The following is a 12,200-nucleotide window of genomic DNA, read 5'->3' on the forward strand; positions in this document are numbered from 1 at the left end:
ATTCTGGTTTTTGTCCCAAGTCAAGGCTTGGTTCCCGGCTGTCCTGTCTGCCTGTTATACCTAGATAAGGGGAAGCGCGTTTTCTTCTGGCTGTGCTGGTGTGCGGTGGTTCCTCGTGCACTTCGGCAGCGAGAGAGAGTGGGGCTGGGTGGTGTTGCTTATTTCCCAGAGGGGCGGCGAGTGAGCCCTGTGTCCTGGAGCCTCGGCGGGCCGGTCGCAGACGGAAGGCTGTGGTGGGCGAGACCCGCCCAGGCCACTCTTCACATCTTGACCCTGCTCCTTCTGCTGGTCTCTGGCCTGAAGCGTTGGGGAGGGGAGCGAGACCAGGTGCTGTCTTTAGGTCTTTGTGCGGAAGGAAGGGCACCTCCCACCCTTGCCAGCGATCAGGTCATGCCTCTTGTTGCCAAAGTAATTTCCGGTAAATGTCATTTTGGTTTGTATGAAAATTTTGCACATAAATGAATTGTGTAGAAATTTTCTGCCCATGTGCTTTTACTTTGATGGATTGATACTAAATTGGCATTTTAAAATAATTTGAAAAAGCTTTTTTGATTTCTAAGTAATAGGCTATTGAAATCCTTCACAAGATACCAATAAGGATAGGTGGCCCTTGACTCAGGACTTGGGGATGTCCCTTAACCACGCTGGCCTTTCTCAGCCACCTTTGGCGAAAGACTCTTTGACCTGGTTTTCCAAGCGCCCTGGAAGTCCTGCGATGCATCGGGTCAGGGTGCTGTGCGCTGGGTACTAGGGGTTGGTTCGGTGCAGGTGTGGGCGTCCCCTCCGCACGCAGAACTTGGAGTTCGGCTGGCGCTCCGCTTCCTGGGGGTTTCACGTCTGTCGGTGGCGGAGGTGTGGGGCTCTGTGCGTGGAGGCCCTGCTGGCCGCGGGGCGGGGTTTGGGGCGGCCTCCCCTCCGCACTCGGCAGGATGCTCATGTGGTGGCTTCCACCAGGGGGCGCCAGCGACCGGGCCCTGCCCCGGCTGTGGCTCCCCCCGTGGACAGGGTTTTGCCGGCTGGCGGCCACGTCCTCAGCAACCGCTCAGGCTCGCGCATCAGATGTCCCTTGTAGAAGCGCACGTGTCCCCTGCAGGCCACTGTCCTGCACCGGAGTGGAGTGTTGTGTTGTGCGGGATTCCCGTGGTGACAGTGGTGTAGAGCAGTCTCACTGCAGACCTTCAGTGAGCGTGGCCCATGGTGGCTTTTGAGAATTGTGGTGCCCTTTGGTCCTGACTGAAGTGGAGATTTCTGCTCTCTCATTCCCGAGTGACAGTGGATTTCCGTGGAGGCGCGGCGAGTTCCTGAGCTCTCTCCTGAGCAGCGGGGAGCCTCAGCAGCATTAAGACCAGGCCCTCGGGAGCAGGAGCATTCCACTGCTGCGGCCAAGGTGCCCGGGGGAGGGCTGGGCGTGCTCTGAATGGTGCCAGTCCCACCATCCGCCCTCGCTTTGGGTTCACCAGAACCTTCTGGTGCTCTGCACATGGGGGATTTCTTGCTCCGAGCTGCAGTTCTTCTCAGTCTTAGGACAGGAATTATTCGGAACCTTCTGATGTTTTCCAAACATTCTTCTGTGTGCTCTGAACTTTAAGGAGTGCTCTGGCATTTACCAGCACGCGCACGATTCTGAGTCAGGCTGAACAGGGTTGCTGGTCCGGAGGCGAAGCACTCACTGTGGGCCTCCCGCCTGAGTGCGGTGCAGCGGCCTTCTGCTTCCGCGATGGCCCAGCCCCAGAGGGTGGCCCTGGCTCGTGGCTTCCTTCCCCCGCGGCTGCGCGCTCGCCAGCAGTGAACCGTCACCTGAAGCGGTGTTCCACTCGCCGCCCTTCCGGAGACCCCTGCCGCGAGTCTCCGTGTGCACATGCTGGGGTGTGAGACCGCGGGGGGTGTCTTTGTCCACTCGCCGCCCTTCGGAGACCCTTGCCGCGAGAGTCTCCGTGTGCACGTGGTGGGGCGTGAGAGCGCGGAGGTGTCTTCGGTGTCTCCGGCGGTTCAGGGAGGAGGCTGAGCTGTCCTGCCCTTTCATTCAGACTAAATGGCTTTTTCACTGTTTTCCAGGTTCTCACTTTAACCACTAATGTGCTGGGTAGTTCACTCTTTGGACCCTAATCATTTTCTCTTACCTCAACTTGGACTGGAGTTCTGCTAAGCGGCCGTTTTGGAACACACAAAGATCACTGCATCTTGCCTTTCACTTAATTCTTGCGGATCCCATTGGAATCATCAGCTCAAACATCCTCTAAACACAAACACAAACAGCAGCCCTGGAGGAGCTCTCCCCCACCCCAGCCCGCCCCCTCTGTAAGTCAGCCCGGCAGTGGGAATGGTGCTGGCGCCCGGTGCACGCTTGGAGCTGGTGGGATGTCGCGGCGCCTCAGCCTTCCCTCTGGATAGTCACAAAAGGACGCAGAGGAGAGCCCGGCACCGGCTGGGAGCCTGCTGCAGCCGACGACACAGTGGACAGCATTCTGAGGCTGTCCTGAGCGTGTGGAGCCATCCCGTAGTGACCTTTGGTTCGCGTGCCGCGGCCATGCCCAGGCGCGTTGTGCTGTGTTGGTGCCGTGGGGTATGGAGGAACTTGGCTCGGCGCCATCTGAGGATGTGGCATGGACAGTGCGTGCTCACTCACTTGCTAGCATCTTCTCTATTTCTGGGTTTTCTACCTGATTTTCTTCTCCCCTTACTTCCCCTTCCTCTGTTTTCTCCCCATAATCCCCAGTGGATTCTTGAGCAGTGCTGCTGTTTATCTCTTGCTGGCTGCCACGCTGAGTGTCCCTGCGGCCAACTGAGAAGTCCTGCTCATTGGATGGGGCATTCCTGGACGCCTGGGATCTTGTGCAGGCATCTGGCCTGGGCCTCGGGTCTATCTCTGACCATCCCGGCTGCATCATCACGGAGCGGGTCCCGGCGAGATGGGCCTTGGGTCTGTCTCTGACTGTCCCCAGCTGCACTGTCATGGAGCAGGTCCCAGCAAGTCTTGTGCAGGCGTCTGGCCTGGGCTTTGGGTCTGTCTCTGACCGTCCCGGCTGTGTTATCACGAGCGGGTCCCAGCGAGAGCAGAGTGCTGTTGGACTCTTCTTCTGTGTGTGTTTTTATTGAGAGGTTGAAAAATGCACCAAAAATGCTCTCCTTTTAACGACGGTAAAGTGAAACTGAAAACAGAAGATAATGGGCTCTCCCACCTCTGGGGCAGCGTGGATGCTGGAGCCTTTGCCACTGCGTGGGGCCCTCAGGGCTCAGGTCTTCGGGGTGCAGGCTCAGCCCACCTGCTTCATACAGCCAAGCTTCCTATGAGCCAGAGAAGCCGAGGCGGCAGCTTGGGTGCTGGTGGCAGGGTTGGGCAGGGGCGGGCTTGTATCCTGGGCTGTGGGGATGTGTTCCCATGGCTCCCTGCCCTCAGGCGTCTCGGCAGCCACTGATCAGGGCCTGGTGTTCTTGTACCTGTGGCCTGGAGGATTTGTGGTGTCCATATGGGTTAGGGGCTGGGAACCTGAGGCTAGAGGAGACTATGGCCCATCAGTCAGACCTGCAGGCCTCCGCCTCCCCAGGTGGGCCCTGGGGCTTCTCTTGCCTGTGGGGAGGGGCGGTGTCCCAGCTGCCGTGGCCTGCAGTCTCTCAGAAGACCCTTTGGGGACCTCCCAGGGCAGTTACAGGTGTGCTGTGGATATACCTGGTGACAGGCAGGCTTCCAGGGACCACGCTTGACTGGGCTGTGGGACACCTTTGCGTCATCTCCTTTGTGCCATCTCCTTTGGGAGCAGAGAGGGACGTTTCTGTGTTCAGTCTTTGGCCTCCTAGGAAGTCACTGGGAAGGCCCCTTGAGGGTGGGCAGACCCTGGCCACTGTGGGAATTTGTGCAGCTCCTGTGTTGACGGGACAGTGGCCCTTCCCTGGCAGCCGCCGCCTCTTTTAATGTATTTTGCACGATCACTAGCTTTACTTTCAGCATTAAAAAAACACCTCGTGCTGAAAAAGTTGCTGAAAGTTGCCCCCTGCTGTATACACAATTTAGAGACTTGGGCCCGATGTCAGTGCTTGCAGTTTGCAAATGCCTCATGGACCAGGCACCCCTCTCTGCAGACCTCAGGCCCTGGGTTCCCCACGTTGGCTCCCACCTCAAGGCTGGCCTGGGCTTCAGAATGTTCTGGGCTGAGGTCCTTGCAGGGGTGCCGAGGGTGCGCGTCATGATGGACATTTCCCAGCTGGCCGGAAGAGCCTCACAGGGCGGGAGTTGGCAGGGCTGAGATGGAGAGATCTCAGAACCATAGCTGTCTTAGATTATTTTCTGGTGGCCCAGGTGGAGGCTGGGAGGGTCTGGGCAGCACAGGCCACCTCGAAGCTCCCCTGAGGTTCTGGGGACTCCAGGCAGTGGCCGCAGAGCCTCCCGGGTCGTGTCTGTGGCCTGGTCTGGCCTCTGGGGTGACCCTGCACTGCTCTAGCTCCCGAACTGCCTTTCAGGCCCTGCGGCCATCGCGCCCCCACCAGGCCTCTCGCTGGGTGGCGTCTTGGTTGGTCTGGGTTTGTCCGTGCTGCCCACGTCTTCCTGGGGGCTGTCACATTTTCACGGGTGACACGCGGAACCTCTGTGTGTACTTGCGTCATATGTGCACTCACTGAATGCTTAGGAAAATTAAGAGGGGCATTTTATCACTCTTCTCTTCCTGAGAATTAAGGACTTGCCTTGTGTTTTAATCCCCTGCCTGGCCCCACTCCATGCGGTGGTGCTCATGGAGCTGGGGCCATCATGGCTAGTGAGTGGCCTGTGCATGGCCTGGCTGTGTTGGGGCTGCAGGTGCCGGCACAGCTGCGGGTGCTCTGGTGCTGGGGCCCTCAGGCTGGCGTCACTGGGCAGTCTTGTGAAGGCTGTACTGGTCCTCGTCTCCCCCCAGGTGGCCATTGCTCGGCGGAGCAGTAAGTACTCAAAGCCTCCCCACCCAGGCCCTGGGCCACGTCTGCTCACCCTGTACCTGGGGTCTGAAGTGCGCTGGGGGCCTGGCTGTGGGGTGTGGGTCGCCAGGCTGGTGGCTGCTGTCTGGAGACGGCTCACACGCGTTGGCAGACCCGTCCCTGGGCCTGTGGGCTGAACGCTGGCAGGGGTGCTGGGCTCCATCCGTCCACTGCTGATGCAAGCTGGGTGGGCTTCCCCTGCCTTCACCCACTCAGGTGGGAGTAGGGATGGAGTCCTTGCTCCTGAGGGGTCCTCAGGGGCCAGGACAGGACTTTAAACTCCCTCTTGAGACACCTTCAGGGCCTGAGTGTGCAGGGTCTGAGCCGCTCTGTGATAAGTGTGGGGAGGATGTGGAGCCCTGGGGCAGCTCAGCATGTGGCTCAAGGCCTTCTACTGTAGATTCTTGCGTTTATTTGTTCCCTTGCCAAAAATGAGTATGACACCCCCACTTGGCCGTATTTCCTGCCTTAAAATGACCGAGGTTAAAATGAGAAACACAGAGCTTCGTTTGGAGCTCACGGTACATTCCAGTCCAGCAGACACAGAGCGAGTGTCTGACTTGAGTCTGTGGAGGGCAGCACGGTGCCCTCCTAGTCTGTGCATTTCCTTCTGAGCTGTTCACCGAGGTTGATTTAGCCCCTCTGTTTCAGTCAGTCGTGCTCATTGAGAACAGACGGGAAGCGTTCGAATCAGGTGGAAAACCCCACAGTCCAGCCATTCCCTTTGAAACATGTCTCCCAGCCACTCGGGAGGCTGAGGCAGGAGGATCACTTGAGCCCAGGAGGTCGAGGTTGCAGTGAGCTGTGGAGTCCATTGCACTCCATCCTGGGTGACAGAGCAAGACATCGTTTCCAAAAAAAAAATTCTACATTAATGCTTTATTTACAAATTTACACAGTTTCCTTTGGAAATAGATTTAAAAATTTGTAAGGATGAGGTAGGCAAGAAAATGGGGTTCTTTTTGGATAAAAAAAATTCACACAGCTGGGTGCGGTGGTTTACGCCTGTAATCCCAGCACTTTGGGAGGCTGAGACGGGCGGATCACGAGGTCAGGAGATGGAGGCCATCCTGGCTAACACGGTGAAACCCCGTCTCTACTGAAAATACAAAAAACTAGCCGGGCGTGGTGTCAGGCGTCTGTAGTCCCAGCTTCTCGGGAGGCTGAGGCAGGAGAGTGGCGTGAACCCGGGAGGCGGAGCTTGCAGTGAGCTGAGATCGCGCCACTACACTCCAGCCTGGGTGACATAGCGAGACTCCGTCTCAAAAAAAAAAAAAAAATTTACACACCGCTTCAGCTCTCACACCCAGAGGCTGCCCTGGCGGGAACATCGTCCCCCGTTGTGACTCCCGTGGGGGACCTCATGGGGGGGACCTTGGGCACATGTGTTGTTTCCTGTTGACTGACATAAAGTCAGGCCTTTTTAGGGGGAAAAGACTGAGATATGCCTTATTTTTCAAATGTTTAGATGATGGAATTGTAGACTGTGTTTTGTGTAGCTGTGTATAATACTTGAATGCCAGTGATCGCAGCTTCATAGTGAGTGAGGCCGGAGACACTCAGACACGGCCATGGCCCCGGATTCTCTGTTTTAAAGTGTTTCGTCAGCATTTTTGACTTCATGTTAACACTTGTCTTTTGAACCAAGGTTTTTTCTTTTTAAAACCTGATTTCCTGTTCCCTGGAACTCTGCTCCTGTGAACACGATTTTGTGTCTTTGGTGACCCTTTCAGCCTGGTGAAGGGTCCGTCCCGATGCGGCGTGTGCCCACGTGGACAGGCCACCCCCGTGTTTGCACTCACAGGTTGCACATCTGCTCCTGTGGCAGGCTCACGGCATCCTTTCTTTGCCTTCACAGAGCCTGTTTAAAGACCTGGGCTTGTCAAGAGGAGCATCTTCACGGTGCTCAGCAAACTACTGTGGTCAGAGCTGACTGCAGTTTGTTACATTGATTTCATTTAACGAGTAACTTTGGTGTTTGCTTACTGTAAGGACTGTACTCTGGGAGTGAAAAGGAAGATGCTGTCTTACCTGTCTGTGAAACGTTCCTTGTAAGATGTGTTCCAAGTGAAACCTAGTTGAGTCTTGCTTGGGCACGCCCTGGTTGCGCAGAGCTCAGGGCTGGCCTGCCTGTGTTCCAGGTCTCACCAACGGCTTTGGGGGTACGAGGAGCGAGCAGGAGCCAGGCGGCGGCCTGGGGAGGAAAGCCACACCCCGACGACGCTGCGCCTCCGAGTCCAGCATCTCCTCCAGCAACAGCCCGCTCTGCGACTCGAGGTGGGCACCGCGGCCCCGCACTTCCTGCCACGCAGCTCCCGAGCCACCCGCCCTGCCTGGCTGTCCTGGAGACCAGGACGTTCCAGCTCCCATCTTAGTGCCCTCTGAAAAATTCTGGCCTGGGATTCATGTGTGCTCTGCTCTTGTGGGTGGTTTCCCGTGCTGCATATTAATCTGCTTTGTAGAATTCAAGCAGAAGTAGGAAAAACACTACGTGAAATAGGAACGCAATTTTAGAAACTGCAATTAAGTTTATACTTGATCTTTTCCTCCCAGAATCTGGCAGTGAGCACAGCCCTGCCTGTCTCATTGGCCTCCTGAGTACCCCCTGCCACAGGCTCACTCCCTCCAGACCTGTGCACCCACAGGCCTGCCTGGCTGCAGGGGTGTCAGGCAGGACGCGTGGCCGGCTTGGTGGCGGGCAGCCCACGGGACGAAACATGAGTGAGGCTGAAGCCAGGGGTGGGACACCTGACTCCCTCTGCTCTTCCTCCCGAAGCTTTAGTGTGCCCAAATGTGGGCGGGGCAAACCGGCTCTTGTGCGAAGGCACACGCTGGAGGACCGCAGTGAGCTGATCTCCTGCATCGAGAATGGGAACTACGCCAAGGCGGCCAGGATCGCAGCTGGTGAGTCGCCTGGACCTGCGTCCGTGGCTCTCCACACCTCCCGGTTAGCGTCTTAGGGCTCGACTGCTGGGGACTGGACTCTGGCTCAGGGAGCACGGTGCCCTGTGTGGAGCCCCACCCTGGCCAACCTCCTGGGGAGGGGTTCATCATACACCGAGGGGCTCTGGGCTGCAGCCCTGCTGGGGTGCCTGTGGAGGTGGCGCCTCCTCCATCCTGCCTTCGTTTCCCTGTGGAACGTCCAGTTCTGTGTGGCTCCTGGCTGCCGGGCACTGTCAAGGCTGTCTGGGGTTGTTGAGGTTCAGTGGTCATTTGTGGCTGCACAGGGGACTGACTGCAGAGGGGGTGCCCCCAGCTTCAGGCTCCTGGGAGAGGGGGAGGCCCTGGGGTTTGGGGTTGGCACGGCCCTCACTGTGGAAGGCAGCCATGCTGTGAGGGGGCATCAGGACGGAGACCCCCCCGGTGGGAGGGACAGCAGGGAGCTGGTCTGGCGGAGGGGGAGCCAGGACTTTGGTTTCGGATTTGGGGTGTCAGCTGCATAAATGAGGCAGGAGCACGCTGGGAGCCCCGTCCTTGGGGCAAGGAGGTCTCAGAAGGGACTGTGCTGGGCACCTGGAGTCAGAGCCTTCCAGCCCGGAGGGCAGAAAATTCTCTGGGTCCGGGGGAGGCTGGTGGGTCCCCAGGTGGGCTGCAGGGACGGGGGGGGATGCAGGGGCCTGGACTCCACAAGAGAGGCAGTGGTGCTGCCGGGGGTGGGTGAGAAAGGCCTGGGAACTGGGCTGTGCTCCGGAGACCCCACCCTGTTGCTGTGTACCTTTTGTTGGGGGGCAGGGCATGCCCCCTCTGTCCTGCTGACGCCGTGCCTCTCTCCGCAGAAGTTGGCCAGAACAGCATGTGGATCTCCACCGATGCTGCCGCCTCAGTGCTGGAGCCCCTGAAGGTGGTGTGGGCCAAGTGCAGCGGCTACCCCTCCTACCCGGCACTGGTGAGTATGGCTCTCGTGGTGCCCAGGGCCCCAGCACCTGTGGGTCCCGAGGAGGCTCACACAGCTGGGGGGTGGGGGTGGTCCGAGGAGGCTCACACAGCTGGGGGATGGGGGTGGTCCGAGGAGGCTCACACAGCTGGGGGGTGGGGGTGGTCCGAGGAGGCTCACACAGCTGGGGGGTGGGGGTGGTCCGAGGAGGCTCACACAGCTGGGGGGTGGGGGTGGTCCGAGGAGGCTCACACAGCTGGGGGGTGGGGGTGGTCCGAGGAGGCTCACACAGCTGGGGGGGGTGGGGGGGGTGCGGTGACAGGTGCAGTCGTCTGTGGGTGTGAGCCTCACAGTGACCTCAGTGGGTCCTTCTCGTGCAGATCATTGACCCGAAGATGCCGCGCGTGCCTGGCCACCACAATGGCGTCACCATCCCGGCCCCACCCCTAGACGTGCTGAAGATTGGGGAGCACATGCAGACCAAGTCCGACGAGAAGCTGTTCCTCGTTCTCTTTTTTGATAATAAGAGAAGTTGGTGAGTCAAGAGGCCTTAGACTCCGGGGACCGGCTGGGGTGGTTGTGTGGGGGCCGTGGGCTTGGTGACCCGAGTGTCCCTGTGGTGAGCAGCCTCTTTATCTGCTGGGCCCTGGCAGAGCTAAAGTTGGAGGTGGGTGCTCTGCTGTTTGCCTGGTGGAGAAGGGCACTGCCCAGCACCCCTGCTGGGACTGTGGGATGGGCACTGAGCACAGGGTCTGTCTCTGTCTGATGGCTTTGTTTCCCTCTCACCTGAGCCCATTGGCCCGGGCTATCTCTTCTCTTCCTTACCCGTGTCGGCTATAGTGTTGGGGGTCCCACTGCTGGGCTCCTGGACCCCTGTGCTGCAGGACACGGCCCCCGCCCGGGCCTGGCCTCTGGCCCTGTGCTTAGAGCCTTCCGTCCTGGTGTCACCCAGCTCTGCTCAGACGTCTACCCCATCACAGGAGGCTCCCCCGTGCCCTGGGCTGCTTTTTCGCACAGTGCCTGGGACTCTGATGTGCCAGGGTTCAGACCCCAGGACGCCTCTGTGTGGGACACGCTGGCAGCACATGCCTCTGGGAAGAGATGTAGCCCCAGCTGTGCCCTGTGCACGTGGCCCAGGCAGGTGCTTCCTGGTTCCCCGTGGAGCTGGCTGCTCTGGGGACCTGGCGCAGAGGCTCAGGGCCACCTGCGTATGGTGTGCCTGGAGCATGGCTGGCAACACAGGCATCCCTACCGTCTTTCTCTTCATTGCCCCGACCTCTGCCTCTTTGGCCACACGGCCGTTGCTCCTTGTCAGGCCCTGAGCGAGGCCCACACCTTGTCCATCGAGGGCCCCTTTGATGGGGTCTCCCCAACCGCCGGCCCCTGCTCCGGGGCCCACCCTGGCTCTGGGCTTCGTGTGTGCATGTCTTGTCACTCGGCAGGCACTGGGAACGTTTTGGAGGTGGAGGAGGAGGTGATGGTTTTTCTGCCTTACTTAGCTCCCCATATCCCCAAGCCAGGGAGGGGAAGGGAGGGGTGCACCCCTGGCCTCGGGCCTGTCCCTACACAGGGCCCAGCTGTCTTGGTGGTGCTGAGCAGGGTCCCTTTCTATCAGAGGGCAGTGGATGTGTTAGATGATTACATGGAGCACGTTGAAGCACCACATGCAAGCAATGATTTCCCCATGTTTTTCCTTTTAAAAAGGCAGTGGCTTCCTAAGTCCAAAATGGTTCCCCTTGGTATCGACGAAACTATAGACAAGTTAAAGATGATGGAAGGGAGGAACTCCAGCATCCGGAAGGCCGTGCGGATCGCTTTTGACCGCGCTATGAACCACCTGAGCCGCGTCCACGGGGAGCCAACCAGCGACCTCAGTGACATTGACTGACGGCCCGGCTGCCAGCGCGGGTCTTGTCCATAGTGTTGATAAGCTGTACATGTTTGTATATTGTTCAAAACTTAACTTATTCTGGTTTTTAGTTGTAGCTCTTTAATTCTTTTTCCCCAGGGAGGGGGAGGTTTTATTTCCACGTTTTCTAGGAACCCATCTCCGTCTGGGCGCTGTGAGTGGGGTGGGCGCGTCCGGGCAGCGCAGTGCGTCTGTCACACGACCCCGGGCCGTGCTGCTGGCGTCACTGTCTTTGACATGTAGCTTTTTCTTAAAGACTTTTGAATGTTTAATAATTTTGTAAATCATCCTCTTTACACAGAGTACCACTTATTTAATAAGACGGGATGTAAATTTACAATGACAAATGTGTATTTTAAGAAAGAAAAGGACATTATTTTGAATGGTACTTTGTGGAAAGGGGAGAATAAAGTTATGCTGTGCACATCACTTGCAGATCACCAAAAACGCCCGCTGCCCGCGCCCGCCGTCCCGCCCGCCTCCACCCCGCAGGTGTGCCTCCCAGCGGATTATTTATTGTAGAAAGTGTATTCATTTGCTTTATAATGAAAAATACATTTGCAAAGGTATATTGATATGCATTTTTATACAGGCACATAAAAATTCAACTCGGCTTGGGAGCAGAATGCATTGCGTTGTATAAATGACTCTGGCCTGTGTGTACTTTGATTTTATAACTTGTAATCTTTTGTTTACAATGAGGGGCTTTCTGTAACTTGTTTTAATTTAGAACACTTTGGTAGCAATAGAAACTTTGGATACATTTTTGTATGGTACATGTGATGTATATAGAATTAGTACTTTATTTTTATTTTTAAGAGGTAAAGCATTATGTTGGGGAAAGTAGGGTGGGTTTCCAAATTTGCATTTTTTATATTAAAAATAAAGTCAAGATTTGGACGGTGTGGCCATTTTATTCCTACAGCCCTAGACGGCTGGGTGAGCCCCGAGGACAGGTGGGGTGCTGACTGCGAGGGGCGGGGACACGCCTTTATCTTAAAAATTGTTATGGGATGGCAGTATGTATTATTTCACCTGATCATATTTTATTTTAAAATTTTAATTACATAAAAGTTTTAAATGCTTTTTAAGCCTTCACCGTTGGTAACATCTCCATAGAAACTTGGAAATAGGCCGGGCGCGGTGGCTCAAGCCTGTAATCCCAGCACTTTGGGAGGCCGAGACGGGCGGATCACGAGGTAAGGAGATCGAGACCATTCTGGCTGATACGGTGAAACCCTGTCTCTACTAAAAAAATACAAAAAATTAGCTGGGTGAGGTGGCGGGCGCCTGTAGTCCCAGCTACTCGGGAGGCTGAGGCAGGAGAATGGCGTCAACCCGGGAGGCGGAGCTTGCAGTGAGCTGAGATCCGGCCACTGCACTCCAGCCTGGGCAGCAGAGCGAGACTCCGTCTCAAAAAAAAAATAAATAAATAAAAATAAACTTGGAAATAAAGCTTTCCTTAGATAGTTT

At 56.8% G+C, this 12,200-nt stretch overlaps 1 protein-coding gene across 18 annotated transcripts in view; it reads left to right on the top strand.

The window, feature by feature from the left end:
- Window positions 1-11,627, top strand: part of BRD1 (bromodomain containing 1) — a 52,368-nt gene extending 40,741 nt beyond the window's left edge. For 14 of the 18 annotated variants that reach the window (XR_010578276.1, XM_065521964.1, XM_065521970.1 and 11 more), the window contains 5 exons: window positions 7,086-7,221; window positions 7,721-7,848; window positions 8,721-8,830; window positions 9,199-9,353; window positions 10,523-11,627. Coding sequence is in view for 17 of the 18 variants with exons in the window: in XM_065521964.1 (XP_065378036.1) it covers window positions 7,086-7,221; window positions 7,721-7,848; window positions 8,721-8,830; window positions 9,199-9,353; window positions 10,523-10,706 (713 nt within the window). In the remaining variant the exon portion in view is untranslated. Of the gene's footprint in view, window positions 1-2,055; window positions 2,611-7,085; window positions 7,222-7,497; window positions 7,648-7,720; window positions 7,849-8,720; window positions 8,831-9,198; window positions 9,354-10,522 lie in introns of those variants that run through there. The other 4 variants (XM_065521975.1, XM_065521976.1, XM_074003497.1 and 1 more) reach the window with 2 other exon arrangements.
- The last annotated feature ends 573 nt before the right edge of the window (window positions 11,628-12,200 follow it).

The sequence above is a fragment of the Macaca fascicularis genome, chromosome 10 (genome assembly GCF_037993035.2).
Source record: "Macaca fascicularis isolate 582-1 chromosome 10, T2T-MFA8v1.1".
Classification (NCBI taxonomy): Eukaryota; Metazoa; Chordata; class Mammalia; order Primates; family Cercopithecidae; genus Macaca; species Macaca fascicularis.